This window comes from Halichoerus grypus, chromosome 2, assembly GCF_964656455.1.
Source record: "Halichoerus grypus chromosome 2, mHalGry1.hap1.1, whole genome shotgun sequence".
In the NCBI taxonomy this organism is placed as follows: Eukaryota; Metazoa; Chordata; class Mammalia; order Carnivora; family Phocidae; genus Halichoerus; species Halichoerus grypus.
This window is the reverse complement of record NC_135713.1, coordinates 63,064,260-63,086,267: the sequence shown is the minus strand read 5'-3', so window position 1 is coordinate 63,086,267 and position 22,008 is coordinate 63,064,260. Positions and strand designations below refer to the sequence as shown.

Below are 22,008 nucleotides of genomic sequence, written 5' to 3'. Positions count from 1 at the left end.
ATACGATAGAGTTGTTATCTTCTTAGCGCTAACAGGAAGTCTGGGCCCAGAGAACTTGAGTCACTTGCCCAGTGACTCACAGCAGGTAAGTGGTAGAGCCTTGAGACAGCCCCGTTTGGCCCAACTGCAAAGTTGGAGATGCCCTGCCCACCCTGATCCCTTCCTATACACAAAGTGGCTCTCGGGGAGGCCGGGCGTCCCCCATGTACTTTGGATCACACTTAGTTCGCCCCAGTCCCAGGCTTGTGCTCCCCCTGCCCTGCTGCTCGAACCCTCCAGTAATTCCCCATGCGACTGGATGGCTTGCCCAATCCTCTCCTTGAAACTATAGAACGTTTGGTAAACCTGAAGAAAACCCCAAAGTCCTGCCCACTTACACCAGTGGGTGCTTATGGAAAAAACCACATGGCACCCACGTCAATCCTCAAAGTCATTTCCGATCACTCATTCTATCCCACTTCTGTGAGGCAGGCCAAGTGTCATGCCTATTTTACAGATGGGGAAACTGAGGCTCAGGCAGGCTTGCCGTATGCCCAAGGTCAGGTGTTATCAGGTGCTGCATCCTGGGCTCAGCTCCCTGTTATCGCCATGCTGGTCTCTTCAGGTTGAGACTTACTTGCTCTGAACGGTTCAGGACGTGGATGTGTGACAGGCTCTCCCTTCTCTGATGGCTCCTTCTCAGCCCTTTCAAAGACTCCCGTCTCTTCCCTGTCCTCTCTGCCCATCCTACAGTGTTGGTGGCCCCTTCTCCTTGCATCTATGCCCTGCCCCAGCCAGCAGCGCCCCTTACAACCCTTCCAGGACGCTCCCCCCACTTGGCTTCGAGGAAGTGATACCTTCCGGAAGCCTGGCAGCCTGTCTAGAAAACTACTAGGCAAAGGGTGACAAAACGCTTAAAATATCCTTCCCCTTCTACCAGTAATTCTGTTCCCAGAAATTCAGTTTCTAGGGAAATAATCTGAAAGAAACCAAATGTTCTCTGCATGGAGATGTTCATCATAGGGTTGCTTATAATAGCAAAAAAATCTGGAGACTACAGCAAAGTGCAATAAGGAAACATTTCAGTCAATCATGAGGCTCCTCATGCACTCCCCTGACCCCAGCAAACTGCCATGGACCAGTGTTCACTGGGGAACCCCCACGTGCCAAGCACTCTTCTCAGACCTTTATATTTATTCTCTCCTTCAATCCTTACAACCTTTTGAAGTGGGTCCTGGCAACGCCCCCATTTTACAGACAAAGAAACTGAGTCATGGAGAGGTTAGGTAATGTGCCCAAGGTCAGTCTGACTCCACCAGGCTCAACGGCTCCCAAAGCAGTGGTGGTGACTAGTTACCGTCACCAGGTAGATAGTTGTTAAATGCAAGCCAATGTGCCAGGTGTGTGAGATGTCTCAGGTGGGGCAGGATGGGATACTATTTTGAGATGTCGAGGGCTTGCTGTGGCTTCTCACTCCTGCTTGTCCCCATTGTCATTGCTGCCCCCCACCATTCAGGCAGCAACTGCAGGTGTGGGCAGGGATGATTTCTTAGACTCCAAACAGAAACAGTAGTGAGAGAGTCCTAGGGTATTTGGTGTTCAAGGGCCCACGTGAGCAGTTCCCCCACCACCCAGAGAGGAAGAGGAATGACCTGGGGGCTGGGGCAGGGGGCCTAGAGTTAAGTGGTAGAGTGGGCCCCACCCCGTCACCCCCCTTTGGGGTCAGAACCCAGACTGGAGGTGAGGTGGGGGTCACTGGAGGATGAGTGTGAGGGTCTGAAAGCACAGGGGCTTGTGCCCTATCCCTAATGGAAGCCAGGACAAAAGAGGGGTCCCTGCAGACAAGGCAGAGAGGAAGCTTCAGTTTAACCCTGTACCCCAATTCCTCTGCTCCCACAGGGGGTGCAGGAGGTCCCTCAAATCTCCTGGATCTACAGTGAGCTCCAGCATGTGGCCGGGCTTTGATGCCTGCCTGCTGGGGGAGTCCAAGGAGGCTGGGGGCCTGCAGCAGAGGTAAAAACCCCTGAGAGAATGTGGTCGGTCCTCAGCAGTGCCAGGGAGAGCCCAGGAGCAGGTCATTTGTGTCCTGGGGCCCAACCATGGCACAAACACCAGGGATGGAGAAACTGGCATGACAAGTCTATTGTGGTCCAGAGGATGCTCTGGGGGTCAGACAGCCTCTGGGAACTTAGCTTACCCTGGAGGGAAGGAGATGGAGGGGGAGTAGAGAGAATCTTGTATTGAGTTGGTTCAACTTCCAAAGTCACTGTGTTTCCAGCTGGAAGTGACCGAGCTCTCTGACCAGAGCTTCTCCACCATCCATGAAATGGTGGTCCGTGGGCACCCTGAGCAGAATGAAACAAAGAATCTTACACCTGCGGGGGCTCAGGGCTGCACCGTAAGCTGCTGTCCCGGGCACATGCATGAACAGCCTTGCTCCTTTCTCCAGCTTAGGATGGAGGTGCTGTAAGGACCAGCCCCACTCTTCAGATAGGGACAGAGTTTTGGAGAGGGAAGGACTTACTCAAGATCAACCAGCCAGCAAAAATGGGGAGGTTGGCCTTCAGCGCTCTCTCAACAGACCACGGCACTAAACGGCATCTCATTGCCTATGAGCGCACCCCTCTCCCCACGCTGTTCCTTTGTCCAGAATGGCCCTCTGCTCCTCAGCTTAGAAACTTCCTATTGTCCCTCAGGAGTCAGCTGAGACATCATCCCTTCCAGGAGGCTTTCTCTGCACTCCCAGCCCGGCCCCCACAGCAACGGGGTCTGGGCACTCATCACGTGTGTCTGTACCCCTCCCTGCTCTTCTAGGGCCTCCATTAGTGTACCCCTCCCTCCCACCCAACCCCCTGCAGGGGAGTGGGCCCTTGGTAAAGGATGAGTGAATCAATGACTCAGTAAGACTTAGCAGCCCCTAAAACAGGAGACATGTGGCCTGCTGAAGAACTCCAAGTATGGAACCTCTTTTTTGCCATGATATTGAGGCCACATCTGCTCATGAAGAACATGAAGGGAGAACAGAGCCATGATTTCAGGGATTGCATAAGATGGCAACAGGAATGGGGTTTCTCCTCGACTTTCAATTTTAATGTTTCCCCTTCCACAATAATTCAGTGTTTATAAATACTGTGTTTCCAAAGTCAGTGTGGAAAGGGGAAGTTTCCTGAATCCTCTGGTCATTGGGACTGCCTTGCCACCCACCCCGAATGCCAGTCCCTGGGTGACAATGGCACGTTTTACAGTCCTGGAATGAAGAAGGGAGGAGTCTCATTCAAGGGCCTGTGCTGCCCAAGCCTGTGGCCCTCCCTGCGCGCTGCAACCTTCTACACGATCGGTATGGAGCAGCAGACCCACCAGCGTGCTGGCGAGCCACCTGCCACTTACGCCAGTTGGGACAAACTCCCCCGCCCCCAACCTTCCCATCTCTGGGCAGAGAGTAAGTGATCCACAAACCCCAGGAGAGCCTCACGGGCTATGGACACCCTGCAATGCACAGCGTGTCTCAGGCGTACCCCATCCCTGTCCCCCAACACACCCACAAACAGCGCCTATGGGTTTAACAAACCCCTGAAAGCAGAGAGCCCTGTGACGCATTGCTGCTTTGTCAGGGGCCGTGGCAGCCTCCAGAAGTCTGAGCTCTCTTTGACAGATGAGGAAACTGGGACTCGGAGAGGGATGTGATCTTCTCTCTCTCTCTCTTTTTTTTAAGATTTTATTTATTTATTTGAGAGAGAATGAGAGAGAGAGAGAGAGAGCATGAGACAGGGGAGGGTCAGAGGGAGAAGGAGCAGGGAACCCGATGAGGGACTCGATCCTGGGACTCCAAGATCATGACCTGAGCCGAAGGCAGTCGGTTAAGCGATGTGACCACACAGCGGGTCGGCAGCAGGGGCGGTGAGGAATTCAGGCCCCTCATCTGCCAGGGCGGGGCTCTCTTGGTAGCCCTGTGGTGCACCTGCTTTGCACCCCCATCTGCACTCACAGCTTGGGGCGTGACAAGGACACATTTTACTGAATTTGTCTCCACACTCAGAATGATTTATTAGTATGAAAAACATGTTCTTTGCTGCCCTTGCCAGAAGATTCTTGACACAAACACATTGGGGGTTTGGCATAAAATCTCTCCTTTGTTAAGCATGGTTGAAATTGTCCCTTGGGACTGATCCAAATCCCTCATTTTCAGAGGACAGATGTGAGACTCAGGGGTCAGGGCCGGACTTGAACAATTCAGTGGCCCAGCTGCAACATGAGTCCACAAAGCCTGCCTTGAACTTCCCAGCCGCTTCTGTACAGAGGGGAGGAAGGAAGGAAGGAAGGAAGGAAGGAAAGGGAGGAAGGAAGAATGGGAGAGATAAAGACTACCACTTATTAAGCATCTACTCTGTGCTAAGTGTTTTGCATAAATTGATGCTTAGCCTTATTGCTATCCTCGCAGGGAGACATTTCTATCCCCATTTTGCAGATGAGCAAGCTGAGGCTCAGAGAGCACAAGCCACCTGCCCAAAGTCACAGAGCCAGCAAGTGCTGGGGCTGAAATTGACACCCATTTCTTTCCCCTACATCAAGGGTTGGCAAACTACAGCTTGTAGGCCAAATCTAGCCTACCACCTATTTCTGTTGAAATGGTGGTGGTGGTGGGGGGGAATAAATAGAAGAATAACATTTTGGGGCGCCTGGGTGGCTCAGTCGGTTGAGCGTCTGCCTTCGGCTCAGGTCATGATCCCAGGGGCCTGGGATAGAGTCCCGCATGGCGTGGAGCCTGCTTCTCCCTCTCCCTCTACTGTTCTCTCTGCTTGTGCTCTCTCGCTCTCTCTGTCAAATAAATAAATAAAATCTTTAAAAAAAACAAAGAATAACATTTCATGAGTGATGAAAATGAGACAGGATTCACATTTCAGCATCCATAATAAAGTTTTATTAGAACACAGCCACCCGCATTCATTTATGTACTGTCTATGGTGCTTTCACACTCTAAGGGCAGAGTTGAGTAGTTGCAAGAAAGAACATATGGGTTGCAAAGCCCAAACTATTTACTATCTGGCTCGTTGCAGATAAGATTGGCTGATTCCTGCCCGATGCCATGCAATTTCCCAGGGGGCCTGGAAAGTCTGCAAGGCCTCCCTTGTCCCTGCACAAGCACATCAGGGGTGAAACCCAGGCCTCCTTCTGCTTGCCAAGCCATGTGCCCTGGGGCTGGATCCCCCTGAGAAGGGCCCTTCTCTAATTTGTTCACCTGGAGTGTTCACCCTTTCTTTTATGGGTACAAAGCTACTAGCAGTGGCCCCAAATGTACAGTTCCCCTTCCTTCCCCATCACGGCCTCTGGGAAGGCAGCCCCAAAGTATGTCCCATCAGATCTGCAGCAGAAGGAGTGGATAGTGAAGGTAGAGAACAAGCAGGGGCAGGGGTCTGCGTGAAGCTGGGGTGGGTGGGGGAGGGATGGCCCAGGCAGAGCTGGGGCCTCTAGCTGGCCTCAAAAGGGACAATCACCAGGGAGTTAAATGAGGAGTTCTCTACCTTTCAAGTGACTCCCGGGAGGCCACTATTTATTCTCTGTGACTTTTAAGGCTGTAAAAGGCTTCCCACCTCCTCTTTCTCTGTTCTCCTTCCCCTGACTTCCCCTCTGGGGGTGGGAAGGAATCTCATTCCCCAAACTCTCAGAAGAGACAGAAGATGAAAAGGATTAACTCTTTGCTGTAGCCTGTCTGCTCTGCCTGGCAGCTGTGCATAAATGTGCGTGAGCCCTGCAGGCCTGAGCACAGTGTTCTGGGCCTCCCCTGGGCCGGAGGCAGGGATGGGCACCTGGGGAGTCCTTGACATAGTCTCATGCCTAGAGCTCCCCACCCAGGGCCTACAAACGGCCAAAAGCTTCCATAAAGCCCAAGCGCTTGGTAAAGGAGAAATCAGACCATGGATGAAGGAGGGGAGGAAGGAAGAAACAGAGGGAAGAAAAGAAAACACAAAATAGAATGGAAGAAAGAAAGGAAGAAAAAACAGAAATAAAGAACCTGCTAAGTGAAAAAGCAGGGCACAAAAGACCATATATTATATGAAATGTCCAAAATAGGCAAATCTGTGGGATAAAAATAGATTAGGTTGCTTGGTGGAGGGCAGGCAGGAATCAGGGTTTGGGAGATGATCACAGAAGGCTACAGGGTTTCTTTAGGGGGGTGATGAAAATGTTCTAAAATTGGTTGTGGTGATAGCAGCACAACTCTGTGAATATACTAAAAACCAGTGAATTGTACCCTGAAATGCTCGAACTGCATGGTATGTGAAGTATATCTCAATAAAACTGTTACATGGAAGGAAGAAAGATTGAAGGCGGTCCAAGATGGTGGCATAGGAAGACCCTGAAATCACCTCCTCCAATGGACACACCCAGTCTGTAACCCATAGTTACATATGGAACAATTCCTGCTGAAAAAGAATGGAAAAGTAGTGGGACATTTCCCTCTACAACAAGGGATAAAAGGGCCACATCAAGACAGGTAGAAGAGGTGGAGACGCGATCTCACCAAAAACCTCAACCCTGGTGGGATAATTCACAATAAGGAGAGATCTTGTGGGTCTGGAATCTCTCTCTGAGGAGAGAGGGGTTTGTGCCCCACACTGGGCACCTCAACCCTTGGTACCCGCACTGAAGAGATGAGGCCCCCAAAACATCTGGCTTTGGAAACCAATGGGCCTTATGTCCAGGAAACCCGGGGCGGGTGGTCTGTGGAGATCTGAGATATTCCTTCTGAGGGGTTCTTGCACAGACTCACCCATCCTGGGACCAGCGGGAAGGAAGAAGTTTGAGAGGTGACTGGATTATATGTGGAGGAGGTGCATTTACCAGAGAGGTAGAGGACAGTTGGGACTCTCTTTGGGGACAGAGGTGCTGGTGAGCAGCATTTTTGTACTCTCCCTTTACCTTGCTAGCACAGGTAGGTATGCATAGACACAACTTTGCTAAAGCCTTGGGTGCGCCTGGCCCCCAGCACTCTCTCTCTGCCTCCCTAGAGCCATAGGCATGCCCTGGCCTCAACGCTCTCCAACAGCCTCGCTGAAGCTGGTGGGTGAGGGCAGCCCACAGGGGACACCGTTGATCCCCTGGACCTTGTGGCCTGAGGTGCTTGTGTTTATTGGCCCCACTGGGACCATAACAACTGGAAAGACAGTTCTGGGCAGGCTATCACACCCAGGGCATTGCACAGATAGCAGACTGATAGCAGTTGTGTTTCAACTCCAGTCTGCCTCTGAAAAAGACCCATCTCCTCATCCTGGAGCTTCAATCTGAGGGACAGGCTTCAGGTTTGCCAGACATCTAGAGGCTATAGAGGGACTCTGAGGGAATGTAGGCAGGGAAATAGCATCTTTGAACCTTCCCTTGGCCTTCACACAGCTCACTGTTATCTCTTAGAAAAGAGCTTATACATTTGCCTGAAGCCCTGATTTTTCCAAGAGTTGCCCACAAGACACCTCCAGATTTCCTGGTCTGGAGGCCGGCAAAGTTTACAATTGCAGTCCCGTGGAACTATATATATTTGCATACTTGAAAAGCTGCTACCTGAGGATCTGGCTTCCAATCAGACTGAAAGTAGGTGCTGCCTGTGATTACTCCCTTTGGAACACTGGTAGGTCTTGGCACACCCTCAACCACAAAGGTCTATCAAGAATAAATCAGGCTACTCAGAGAGTCACAAAGGTGTGAGGGACAACAAGAGCTAGGGCAAGATTGAACGATAAGGTTCATCTCCTACACAAGGCCACTCTTTCAAGACTGGGGGAGGTAGTTGTTTTGACTAATACATAGAAACAAACACAGAGAGGCAAGCAAAATGAGAAAACAGAGGAATATGTTCCAAATAAAAGAACAAGACAGAATCTCAGAAAAATATTTTAATGAAACAGAAATAGTAATCTACCTGTTAAAGATTTCAAGGTAATGGTCATGAAGATTCTCAATGAACTTAGGAGAAGGATGGATGGACACAGTGAGAACTTCAACAAAGAAACAGAAAATGTAAGAAAGTACCAAACAAGTCACAAAGCTGAAGAATACAATAATGGAACTGAAAAATACACTTGAGGGGCCAAGAGCAGACCAGATGAAGCAGATGAATGGATCAGTGACCTGGAAGACAGGGCAGTGGAACTCACCAAGAACAGCAAAAAGAAAAAAGAATTTTAAAAAGTGAAGATAGTTTAAGGCACTTATGGAAGAACATCAAGCAGAATAACATTTGCTTTATAGGGGTCCCAGAAGGAAAAGAGAGAAAGGGGCAGAAAACTTACTTGACGAAATAATGGCTGAAAACGTCTCTAACCTGGCAACAAAAACACTTAGTTCAGGAAGCCCAGGGAGTTTTTTTTTTTTTTTAAGATTTTATTTATTTATTTGACAGACAAAGAGAGAGAGTACAAGCAGGGGGAGCAGCAGGCAGAGGGAGAGGGAGAAGCAGACTCCCTGCTGAGCAGGAAGCCCAATGTGGGACTGGATCCCAGGACCCTAAGATCATGACCTGAGCTGAAGGCAGATGCTTAACCGACTGAGCCACCCAGGCGTCCCATGAGCCACCCAGGCGCCCCTGCCCAGAGAGTTCTAAATAAGATGAAACCAAAGAGAATAACGCTAAGACACATTATAATTAAAATGTCAAAAATTAAACAGAGAATCTTAAAAGCAGTAAGAGAAAAAAAAAACTTCTTGCATACAAGGGAACCCCCATAAGACCATAAGCTGATTTTTCAGCAGAAACTTTGCAGGCCAGGAGAGAGTGGCATGATATATTCAAAGTGCTGAAAGGAAAAAACTTCTGACCAAGATTACTCTACTCGGCAAGGTTATCATTCGGAATTGAAGGAGAGATAAAGAGTTTTCCAGAAAAGCAAAATCTAAAGGAATTCATCACCACTAAACTCAACTTACATGAAATGTTAAAAGGGATTTCTTCAAGCTGAAAAGAAAAAGCACTAACTAATAATGAGAAAACATATGAAAGTAAAAATCTCACCAGTAAAGGTAGCAGATCAACCACTTATAAAGCTAGTTCAAAGGTTAAAAGATAAAAGCAGTAAAACTAACTGAAACTATTAATGATTAGTTAAGGGATACCAAAATAAAAGAAAGTAAATATAACATGAAAATCATAAAACATGGGGGGAATATAGAGTTTTTAGAATGCATTCAAATTTAACTTGTTATCAACTTAAATAAGACATATATATATATACACTGTTCTATGTGAACCTCATGGTAGCCACAAAGCAAAAACCTATAGTAGATACACAAAACATAATGAGAAAGGAATCTAAACATAACCCTAAAGAAAGGCATCAAACCACAAAGGAAGAGAACAAGAAGAAAAAAAAAAAAACCATAGAGGAACTATGTGCCAGAAAACATCTGACAAAATGGCAATAAGTACATAACAATAATTAAGTGTAAATGGACTAAATTTTCCAATCAAAAAACACAGAGTGGCTGAAAGGATAAAAATAAGACAACTATATATGCTGCTTACAAGAGACTCACTTCAGATATAAGTACACACACAGACTGGAAGTGAAGGAGTGAACAAAGATATTCCATGGGAATGGAAAGAAATCTGGTTTAACTATATCTGACAAAATAGACTTTATTTTATTTTATTTTTATTTTAGAGAGAGAGAGCACGCATGCCTGAGTTGGGTGGGTGGAGCGGCAAAGGGAGAGAGAGAAAATCTTAAGCAGGCCCCACACCCAGCATGGAGCCTGATATGGGGCTCGATCTCAAGACCTTGAGATCATGACCTGAGCCGACATCAAGAGTTGGACGCTTAATCAATTGAGCCACCCAGGCGCCCCAAAATAAAATAGACTTTAAAGCAAAGACTGAAATAAAAGACGAAGAAGAGTGTTACATCATGATAAAGGGGTCACACCAACAAGATGATAACATTTATAAATATTTATGTGCCAACACAGGAGCACCTAAATATATAAAACAAATACTAACAGACCTACAGGGAGAAATTGACAGTAATACAATAATAGTAGGGGATGTTAATACCCCACTTTCATCAATGGATAGATCATCCAGACAAAAAAACCATTAAGGAAACACTGGCCTTAAATGACACATTAAACCAGATGGACTTAAAAGATATATACGGAATATTCTGTCCTCAAACAGCAGAATACACATGCTTTTCAAGTGCATATGGAATATTCTCCAGGTTAGATTACATGTTAAGCCACAAAACAAGTCTCAATAAATTTAAGAAGATTGAAATCACTGTTAACAATAGAGAACAAACTGAAGGTTGGAAGGAAGGTGGGTGGGGGATGAGCTAAATGGGTGATGGGTATTAAGGAGGGTGCTTGTGGTGATGAGCACTGGGTGTTGCATGTAAGTAACAAATCACTAAATTCTACTCCTGAAACAAATATTACACTATATGTTAACTACTAGAATTTAAACAAAAATTTGAAGGAAAAAGAAAAAGATTGAAATCATATCAAGCATCTTTTCTGACCACAGTGGTATGAAACTAGAAATTAATTACAAAGAAGAAAACTGGAAAAATCACAAATATGTGGAGATTAAACAACATGTTACTAAACAGCCAATGGGTCAATGAAGAAATCAAAGGGGAAATTAAAAAAAAAAAACAACCTTGAGACAAATGAAAATGGAAACACACAATCCAAAATCTGGGGGATGCAGCAAAAGCAGTTCTAAGGTGGAAATTCTTAGGGATACAGGCCTACCTCAAGAAACAAGAAAAATCCCAAATAAATAATCTAACCTTACACCTAAAGAAACTAGAAAAAGAAGAACAGATGAAAGCCCAAAGTTAGTAGAAGGAAGGAGATAATAAAGACCAGAACAGAAATAAATGAACTAGAGACTAAAAAAAATAGAAAAGATCGATGAAAATAAGAGCTGGTTCTTTGAAAAGATAAACAAAATGGACAAACCTTTAGCTAGACTAATCAAGAGAAAAAGGGAAAAGGCTCAAATAAGTGAAATCAAAAATGGAAGAAGAGAAGTTACAACTGATGGCGTAGAAATACAAAGGATTATAAGAGACTGCCAAGAACAATTATATGCCAACAAATTGGACAAACTGGAAGAAATGGATAAATTCCTAGGAACATACAATCTTCCAAAACTGTACCATGAAGAAACAGAAAATCTGAATAGACCAATTACTTTACCAATTATTAAAGAGATTGAATCAGTAATCAAAAAACTACCCCCTGCCCCCCAAAAACTCCCAACAAACAAAAGTCCAAAGCCACACAGCTTCACTGGTGAATTCTACCAAACATTCAAAGATTTAATACTTATCCTTCTCAAATGCTTCCAAAAAATTGAAGAGGTGGGAATACTTCCAAACCCATGTTAAGGCCAACATTACCCTGATCCAAACCCAGACCAGGACACTACACAAAAAAAGAAAATTACAGGCTAATATCCCTGATAAATGTAGATGCAAAAATTGTCAACAAAATATTAGCAAATCCAATTTAATAATACATTAAAAGGACCATACACCATGATCAAGTGGGATTTATTCCAGGGAAGGAAGCATGGTTCAATATTTGCATATCAATCAATGATGACACACACACAAAAGTATAAAAGTCATATGATCATCTCAATAGATGCAGAGAAAGCATGTGACAAAATTCAATATCCATTTATGATAAAAAAAAACTCTCAACAAAGTGGGTATACGAGGAACATACCTCAACATATTAAAGGCCATATATGACAAACCCATAGCTTACATCATACTCAACAGTGAAAAGCTGAAAGCTCTTCCTTTAAGATCAGGAACAAGACTAGGATGCCCACTCTTGCCATTTTTATTCAACATTATATTGGAAGTCCTAGCCACAGCAGACAGGCAAGAAAAAGAATTAAAGGCATCCAAATTGGAAAGGAAGGGTAAAACTGTCGCTTCTTGCAGATGACATGATAGCGATATACAGAAAACCCGAAAGATTCCACCAAAAAACTGATATAAATGAATTCAGTAAAGTCACAGGATATAAAATCAATATACAGAAATCTATTGCATTTCTATACAGTAATAATGCAGTAGCAGAAAGAAAAATTAAGAAAACAATCTATTTAGGGGCACCTGGGTGACTCAGTCAGTTAAATGTCCGACTCTTGGTTTCAGCTCAGGTCATGATCTCATGGGTCATGAGATCAAGCCCCGAGTTGGGCTCTGTGCTCAACGTGGTATCTGCTTGGGATTCTTTACCTCTCCCTCTGCCTCTCCCCCCACTTGCATGTGCATGTGCATGCGCGTGCTCTCTCTCAAATAAATAAATAAAATCTTTTAAAAAAAGAAAGAAAACAATCTCTTTAACAACTGCATGAAAAAGAATAAAATACCTAGGAATAAATTTAAGCAAGATGGTGAAAGACCTATACACTGAAAACTATAAAATACTAACAAAAGAAATTGAAGAAGATATGAATAAATGGAAAGATATTCCATGCTCATGGATTGGAAGAATTAATATTGTTAAAATGTCCATACTACCTAAAGCAAGGTACAGATTCAATGCAATCCGTATTAGAATTCTAATGGCTTTTTTCACAGAACTAGAACAAATAACCCTAAAATTTGTATGGAACCACAAAAGACTTTCTCTAGCCAAAGCAATCTTGAGAAAGAAAAACAAGGTTGGAAGTATGACACTCCCTGATTTCAAGCTATACTACTAAGCTATAGTAATCAAAACAATATGGCATTGGCATAAAATTAGACACATAGATCAACGGACCCAGAATAGAGAGCCCAGAAATAAACTCACACCAACCCCTAAGCAGTGGTGGGGCAGGACTCACACTGGGGCTCCCTAGTTCCACCCCAGAAGCAGACCACCCCAACAGCCTTGTGGTGTGACGGCCAGGCACAGAGGGTAGAGGTGACAAAGCGGCCAGTGGGATTCCAGTGTGCCGGGGGGTGCGGCCAGGGCCCTTCGTTGGGGGTGAGCTGCTCCAGGCACCTTCGCAAAAAGCACCATACAGGCTCTCAAGAAATGTTGGAATCGGTGTGCCGAAAGGTTAGACTACTTTAGAACCCAGATGATACAGGGAAACAAATTTGGGCTCTTAGCTAGGCAAGCTATGGGAAACTTCCTGCCTGAGCAACACTCCTTCTTAGGAAGAGTGTGTGCACGGCTCATGGGGCTCTTTCACTCCTGTGGGTCCTGCAGCTTCATCTGCAGAGGCTGGGCTTGGAGCAGCAGATGAAGTCAGCCCCGCACTCCCCTGAACCCCCAACCTCTGGCCAAACCATGACATGCTGTGGAGGCCTAATGGACAGCATCGGGTTGTCAGGAACTGCGGACTCCCCTCCTCCCCGCCCCCACTCAGAAGCTCACTTTCTGTGTCCTTGGCACAAGTGACCTCACCTCTCTGGGCTGGTGTGTAACACAGCCAGGGGGAGGGGCCAGGTTACTGTTCGGGGCCTCTTCCCTCTCCAAGACTGATTCAGAGCCTGTGGTTGGGTTGTTGTGAGGCCTGCCCTGACACCACTGTTTGGAGGGAGGCCCGCTGTGATGTCCAAATTAGAAAGGGGAACCAGAGATTTCTGAGCTCCCACTAGTTCCTGCAACCTCCTCACTGAGTTTTGGTTTCCTAATCTCTGAAGTGGAGGCAGTATTATTTACCTCTTAGGGCTCTTGGGGAACTAAAACTAGATATTCACTCACGCATTCATTCAACAATATTACTGTGCCAATCCTAGTAGGGATACAGCGGTGAACAACACAGGCACGGGCCTGCCCGTGGGGAGCGTACCCTCGGGGGTGCAGACCTGAAACACAGAGAATGCATCAAGAGGAATAAGACAGTCTGGGCTGAGGCCAGGGGGCGTGGAGGACAAGGCCTGGGAGGTCAGGATAAGAACTTGGGAGCATCAGGAGGGACGGCGCATAGTCCCACTTCCACATGGAAACCCGCTCTCTGGCTGCAGAAGGAGAGCAGATAGGAGGGCTCGGGTGGACAGCTGCCACGGGACCTCTGAGGAGAAAGCTGGCTGGAGGGGTGGGGGCCCCCTTGCCTCCCTTTGCACCCCTTCTCCCAGGGTCTTTCCTGATCTCTGGCTCCAGCCTCCAGGTGCTCTGCAGGAATGCGGAAATGCCACGCCCACGAGCGACTGCTGATACTCCAGGTGCTTATGAATATTATCTCCCCGCCCCGGGAGATTACCCAGAGTAAGCCAGTGTGTGGAAAAAGGACCCAAGAGGCCTGGGCAGGGGTCCAAAGTACTGGGTTCACTGGCCCCTCCTGAGCTTGCGTTGCGCCTCAGATAAGTCACTTGCTTCCCAGTGATCTTAGTTCCCACATCTGGTATCAATGGGACTAGCACCGAGTCTGGACTAAATTCAAGTCCAGACAGTGTTTTACTGTAGAAAGACCCCAAGCTTTAGGGTCAGACAGGCTCAGACGGGAATCCTTGCTTGGATTTGAGGCTATGTGGTCCGACGCTGGCCACTTTGCTTCTGGAAGCCTCAGCTGGCTGGGGGCCCACACTTTGAGAAGCACTGCCCTAGAATAACATCCCTCAGGGAGGACAGCCTCTGATCTGCTCACTTCTACGCCCCAAGCAGGGCTGGGCTTATAGCAAATCCTTGCTGGGTGCCTGGGGATCCTGGGCTCGGAGTGGTCTGTTTTGGCTGTGACTGAAGTGGGTGGAGGGCGGGTGTGGGTCAGGGGATGTTGGCAAGAAACAGATCAGGAGGAGGGTAGGGCTTCTAATGCCAGGCAAGGCGCTGGGACTTGGGGTCGCTGAACATAGTCCCCAGAAATGTCCACATCCTCATTGCTGGAACCTGAGCATGTTACCTTCTGTGGCAAAAAAAAAAAGGACTTAGTAGATATGATTAAGTTAAGGAATGTGGGATGGGGAGATGATTATCCTGGTGGTCCCTAAATATAGTCACAAGAGCCCTTCTAAGAGAGTGGCAGGAAATTTGGCTACAGATGGGAGAAGGAGTTGTGACAAAGGAAGCAAGAGGGGCAAGATGTGAGAAAGGGCTCATGAGCCAAGGGGAGCAGGTGGCCCCCGGAAAAGGCACGGAAAAGGCACAGAAAATGCACGGAAAGAGATTCTCCTCTGAAGCCTCCAGGAGCAACCAGCCCTGCCAGCACCTTGGTCTCAGACTCCTGACCTCCCAAACTGTAAGGGAATCCATCTGCCTTGTTTTTGGCCATCGAGTATTACAGCAGCCCTAGGAAATGAATGCAGGCCGATATCCAGCAGGAGCGGTGGAGGTCACTGGGCGGGGCACGTGGACAGAAGTGACAAGGGCCACTCTCTCCAGGAGTCTCCCCTTGGCTGGCGCCACCATGCCCCTGACCCAGCCCCACCCTGCCCCAAGGGCAGGCCCAGTTAGGCCCTTCAGAATTCTCCACTCAGAGCGACACCTCCACCACCACCCCCTCCCCCCGCCCCAGCAGGGATAAGGGCCTTCGGTCAGGTCAAGGCTGATTTTTGTCCCCAGACGGAAAGCAGAAAGGACATGTTATCAGTCATCAGGGAAGCTGGGAGCCAACCTCATGGAGGGCCACACGAAGCCCTGATGCCCTGGCGGTCTCAGTGGGAAAATCAACCTCTGGCTGTTCGTGGCCTCCTTCACCCCCCACCCAGGCCCCCACCAGTCCAACTGGTTCACCATCCTCCTCTGCCCAACCCCTCTGCCCACTGTTTCCGGGGCCTGGAGGACAGAGCACGGCCACGGCCACACAGGACGTGTGTTCTGAAGGCCCTGGTTCTGTGGCTGCCATGTGTGACCCAGGCAGGCCCAGCCTCTCAGCTGGCCTCAGCCTCATAGCCCCTCCTTCCCAGCGTGGCCGTGAAGATCGGAAGAAAAGGTGGGCATTCATGGTCCACAGTGTGCCCCGCACCCAGAGGACAGCCAATCGGGGGGGCTGCTATTTCTGTTGTTGCTCAGAACGTGGCTTTGGTTGACTCATTAGCTTGTGTCACTTGGGTAATTTACTTATCTTTTCTGAGCCTCAGTTTTCCCATCTGTAAAGTGGAGCTTAAACAAGCATAGGGTTGTGGGGAAAGTGAAATGAGGTCATAAGTCCAGAGGGTCCAGTACCACCCTGGATGAATAAGGTGTTTTCCCGTCTGCATTTAAGGCTCAGCTTGGAGGTCTGCTCCCTGGGATGGGCTCCCTGGGCCATGAACCGCCTCCTCTGGGCGCCCAGCACACTGGGTTTCAGTCCTTGGCATGTGCTGCACCGAGCTGCTGCCCATCTACTCTTAAACTAGACCATGAGCAATGACAGGTGGTGAGACCTGGGGTGGGGGGCTTGCTTTATTTCCCTTTGCACCTCTAGCACCCAGCCCAAGGGTGGGGATAGGATGCCCACAGAATGATTATACATGGAAACAATGGCCAACGTGTACAGCGGGCACCTAGTGGGTGCCCGAGTAGCGTCAGCTGTTGTTGCTAAGTGCTTATTGAATACAGTTCCCTACGGACTAGGGGTGAAGGCAGCCTCTTCACCAGGGGGTCACACAGGTAAGAGCAGCGGGAAGTGGCATGCATGACTAGATTGAATCGTGTCAACAGCCTTCTATGGGGTCTACTCTCTGTGCTTTGTTCTTTGTTTTTGTTTTTGTTTTTTTTTAATATTTTATTTATTTATTTGAGAGAGACAGAGATAGTGAGAGAGAGCTCGAGCAGGAAGGAGGGGGAGAAGCAGACACCCCGCGGAGCAGGGAGCCCGATGCAGGGCTCGATCCCAGGACCCTGGGATCATGACCTAAGCCAAAGGCAGAGGCTTAACCATCTGAGCCACCCAGGTGCCCCTGTGCTTTGTTCTTTGTTTGCTTCGTGATCTAACTTAGCTTTGTGCTCGAGGCTGCTTCCTGAATGGGGGAGGGAGTGGGAAAGGACATGGTCAGAGGGGGCCTTACCCATCAGGGCCGGATGTGGAAGGCTCCAGATCTCCATTTTGGAGAGACATTGCTCGGTGGTTTGGAAGATGGATTTGAGAGGGAGAGTCTCAAGGTTAGGAGCTGGAGGCAGGAGCAATGAGGCTTGTTCCAGAAGGCTGGCAGTGGAGGGGTGGAGGGCCCGGGACCCAAGTCTATGGCAGGACACTCCACACCTGGCTGCTGCAAGGACCAGAGGGGACATGAGGCCCAGGGGTCTGGCTGGGCAGTTTTGCTCCCACAACGCTCCACAGGGACCAGAACCCAGAAGGTGTGGGGCTGCGGCATCTGCCCAAGCTTTTCTCGAGTCTGATGCTCAATTATTGAGAGGAGACAAGTGTCCCATTGGGGCTGTAGAGCCTGCTCACATCTCTTGACTCACATGGGCATCAGGCAACCCTGGGAGGTGAGCAGGGCAGGCTGCATGAGGACAGACCCCACCCCCTACGAGATGAGGAAACAGAAGCCCAAGAGGGGCAGGGACTTGCTCACACCAAGGAGGGAGGGAGAACAGAGCTGAGAGCGGGGCTATGCAGTTGACTTTCCATGCCTGTGCATCAGAACAAAAGCCCAAAATGTCATTCTGCATCCTCGGGGCTCAGCACAGTTCCCAGCATGTGGTGGGAAGTTGATAAAGGTTTGCAAATGAATGGACAGACGGACGGACGGACGGACAGACGGATGGATGGGTGGGGGGTGGGTCGGTCACACAGACCTGCATTCTGGGGGGCAAAGGCATGGTCTGTGGGAAGAGTAAGGAAAGCAACATTTGTTGAGCACTTTCACGTGCCAGGCGTTCTACCAGCGCCCTTTCACTCAGCCCTCTCCGCAGCTAGAGTGCCCACAGACAGGACAATGTATTCTCCATGCTGTGGGTGAGCTTCCTCAGCGCCACTCAGGTCTCTAGTGGGGTTTCCCTCAATACCCGGCATTGCGTTTGCCATCAGTGCATGTATCTACATCTCATTCTGATCCTGTTTATTTTTTCAGCCTGGATACCTCTTGGGAGTAGAATCCTGGGGCATCCTCTCTCTCTCATCTCCTGTACCCCAAACATCCAATGCTCTCCAAGCCTATTTTTTTTTTTTTAATAGCCTCCTAGATTTTGCTCTATTCCTTTCTCCTCTCTCATGGGCCAGTGCACATCCCCCTTCACCGATGGCCCCATCTCATCCTTCTGGTCCACGTCTTTCCGGGAACCAAAGCTCTCTTTCCAAAGCACAGAGCTGCCTGGCTTCCCTCCACCCTTGCTTCTAATCCTTCCATCTTCCCCTGAGACCAATGGTACAAGGTCCAAGCCCCTAGCCTGACCTGCAAGGCTCTGCCTTCCCAATTTGGCCAGCCCTCTTTCTCCTCTGACCCGAGCACCCCTAGCATAAGAGCGGGTGCATCAAAGGGGCTCAATGAACGTGGACTGAGCTGGGTTTGCGGTTACTCCCCCGGCGGCAGCATCAGTGCCTGGCCATTTGTGGTCTGTCCTGGAGAGCTTGGGTGAACACCTCACATGACTAACCAAATGGCAGAGTTGGGCCTCGAACTTAGGATTCCCGATTGTAAGGACAACGTAGCTAGAATAAAGGGCCCACAAGTTCTGGAGTCAGAGATCTCTGTCTAGGTCCCAGCTGTGTGGCCCTGGTCACGCGCTCTGAGATTTAATGTGGTCCTTTAAAAATGGAAGTCAAAGCGTCTACCTTGGGGGGCCGTTGGGAGGATGGAACAACATGAGGTTGGCAAAGTGCTCATGAAGACTTCGCAGCACAAAATGTTCGACCAGCACCTGGGGAACGACCGCCACCTTCACGGTCGCCATTACTGGGATCCCCCTCCCCGGGGCGCTTGTCCCGCACACACACACACTCAGGGCAGTTACCTGTCTGAGGCTCCCCTCGGGGCTGTGACCTCTGTCCCACTCCACACCTGCAGCTTCAGGGGCTTCTCTTCCTGCTGCATGGGTTCTCGGCTTTGGTTCCTGGTCAGCTGAGAGCTGCCAGCCCTCCGAGTAGTCTCCTGGGCACTGTGGCTGGTGGGCCCGCAGCGGAAGAGCTGCTGGTATGCCGTGCGGAAGTCTCTGTTCAGCGTGGCGTACAGGATAGGGTTCAGGGCCGAGTTGGCATAGCCCAGCCACAGAACAACGGCTTCAATGGCCTCGTTGATGTCATCATCCCCTACCAGCCCCCGGTAAACAAACACGGTAAAGTAGGGGAACCAGCAAATGATGAAGGCTCCCATCACGGCGGCCAGTGTCACTGTGGCTTTGTGCTCCCCGATGGTAGCCGCCTTCCAGGAGCCCATGTGATGGATCCTCTTGGCCTGATCCCGGGCAATCTTGAAGATGCGGTAGTAGGTGATGCACATGACCAGCAGCGGCAGGTAGAAGGTGACCAGCCCATCCACCAAGCCGTACACCAAGTTGACCTGCACTTTGCACTTGGGGATGGTGTGATTGAAACTGCTGTTCTTACTCCCGCTGTTCCACCCCAGATGGATAGACAGGAAGGACAGGGTGATGGAGATGACCCAAATTAAGACAAGGGAGACAGCCACCCGGACTGGGGTGACCAGCACGGGGTAGCGCAGGGGGTCCGTGACAGCGCAGTACCGGTCGAGGCTGATCATGAAGAGGTTGAGGATGGAGGCCGTGCAGAGCATCACATCCAAGCTGGTATAGATGTTGCAGAAGACCTTGCCGAAGCTCCACTTGCAGGATAGCTGGTAGAAGGCCGAGAAGGGCAGCACCAGGAGGCCGAGGAGCAGATCGGTGATAGCCAAAGACACAATGAAGCAGTTGGTCAGACTGCGGAGCCGGCGGGTCAGGCCCACAGCCAGGCAGACCACCACGTTGCCGGCAATGGTGATGAGGATGAGGACAGTGAGGACCACGCTGACAGTGATCTTGCATGGGGGAGAGTCCAGACAAAATGAAGAGGCTGTGCCGTTAGGTACCATCCTGGGACCCTACGGCTCCGTCCTCTGCCGGCGGACCCTGGCCACTTCTTGCCCAGCTTCCCAGTGTGTCAATTATGTCAACCACTGGGCTCTAGGCTCCCAATGGAGCCAAAAGAAAATGTCCAAATGTGGGGAGGTGACAATGACTGCCCAGTACCGTTTTCCTAGAAATAAATAAAGCAGTCTCCTGGGAGGTATTGAGCATGAGTATGAATGAAGAAGAGCGAAAGGAGAAAGCTCCTGGTTAAAATTCCAGTCCTCAAATCACCCCCTGCTGAGCCAGCTTCCTCCAGGGACTGGAGCAGGTCTCTACTCTCCAGGTTTTGCATAGAGACTGAGGCACTGGAGCATGTATCTGGAGGTGGCTTTGGTTTTATTCGGGAGGGATCATGTGGAGATGTGGCCGCATCCTTCTCCATAGCTGGTGGAGGCTCCCACCCATGTGATGGGGGTCAGGGACTGCTGCATCTGCCTCTTAGGACCACTGGCAAACAGGAGCTGAAAACGCAAGCATCCAGTGTTGAACACTTTGAAATCAGACCAAGAGCATGACCGATGCGAGATGAATCCTTCTAGACCTTCTACACCTTGACCTCCCTGGGAGACACCAGGAGGCACAGGGTCAATCTGGATGCCTCTCTTTAGGAGGGACTGAGGCAACCAGGATGCGCAGCGGGAGGAGGAAGGGAGGCAGGATGCAAGGGGCTGGACCACTGTGTCACCCTGTGAGATACAGTTGGAGGGGTAGGACTATTTATATGGGAGAAAGAAAGAACTAGACACAGACTCTAAACACCACAAGAACAGGGGCTGCGTCTACTCGTTCACTGCCAGTTCCCGGTGCCTGACCCCACAGGTAGGCAGTAAGCATCTGATGGATAAGTGATCAAATGAGTGAATAAATGAGCAAATGTAATGGCTTTGCTCTGATGAGGCACTGAGAGCATGTCTGACACTGTTGGTTTCACAAAATGTCATCGTACCATAAAGCAGGAGCTGATCAACTTCCTCAGCAGAGAGCCAGGTAGTAAGTACTTTCTGCTTTGCATCCCCCAAGGTCTCTGCTGGAATGACTCACCTCTGTCCCTGTAGCCCGAAAGCACCTACACGGACAATGTGCAAATGAATGAGTGTGTCTGTGCTCCCATGAGACTTTACTATGGGCACTGGAATTTGAATTTCACATAGCTTTCACGTGTCACAAAACAGGATTCTTCTTTTGATTTTTTCCAACTCTTTAAAACTATTTCCAAACGCTTTAAAAATGTAAAAGCCATTCTTAGCTCATGGGCTGTGCAAAACCAGGCAGAGGGCCAGACTGAGTCTGCTGTCACAGTCTGCCTGTGGCAGGCCCTGCCACACCTGCTCCAAACATCGCTCTCAATCTTTTCTTATCTGGCGGCACATGTGGTCGGTCAGCCGGCTCAGAACTGACTCAGTCTCTCCGATGGCTGCCTAGCAGCCCACGGGGTGGCTGGCCACAGTTGATCCTATTATGCCTTCATCAGGGGTATTTTGGTGGTTTCCAGCTCCTTCCTCCCTCCCATCTTCCTACCTTCCTTCCACCTGTCCCAATGCAAACCTCACTTCACCAGAAAGGCTGCACACACAATATGTCTTGGTTAAACCCCAGAGATCCCCTCCTACTGGTGATATTCTGTGATTCCAATCGATGAAAAACAAGTGAAGGCCCTGCCGATTCCCTTTCATGCCAGCCGATCCTGGTTTTTCAGAGAGCAGCCAGCAGGCAATCTACTGGGATCTGGGAGCCTGCAGAAATCAGGATGACAGTGGAATCCCTCTCAGAAGCAAGCTAATCGCCATGTGACATGAATTAAGCCTCTCCTAGGCTCTGGCCTGGAGCGGTTTTGCAACCTGAATATGAGAAGCATCATTTAATCGTAACCACTGTGTTGGTGCAGGGATCACGGCTCCTGGTCACCTTCTGCCGCTCCAGCTGGTTCAGCCACCGTGCTTTGCGAGCTGGGCCTCTGGGTATTATTTTTAGAAGATCTTTTCATTACATAAATAACGCAAGCAGCATGGTTCTCACTGGTACATTTAATTAACTGTGGACGAGATAGCAGCAAGGCTATCTTTTTTGAGAATCCCTATTTCTGATAACAATTTTTTT

The 22,008-nt window shown here is 49.1% G+C and overlaps 1 protein-coding gene across 8 annotated transcripts in view; it reads right to left on the bottom strand.

Annotated features, from left to right (window-relative positions):
- HRH2 (histamine receptor H2) overlaps positions 1–22,008 on the bottom strand; it is a 55,083-nt gene that overhangs the window by 12,673 nt on the left and 20,402 nt on the right. For 4 of the 8 annotated variants that reach the window (XM_078066892.1, XM_036115699.2, XM_078066894.1 and 1 more), the window contains exon 2: positions 18,799–20,372. In XM_078066892.1, coding sequence (XP_077923018.1) covers positions 18,799–19,874 — 1,076 coding nt within the window. In that variant the 5' untranslated portion in view covers positions 19,875–20,372. Of the gene's footprint in view, positions 1–4,068; positions 4,268–4,671; positions 4,795–16,910; positions 17,112–18,798; positions 20,373–22,008 lie in introns of those variants that run through there. The other 4 variants (XR_004924612.2, XR_004924610.2, XM_036115703.2 and 1 more) reach the window with 4 other exon arrangements.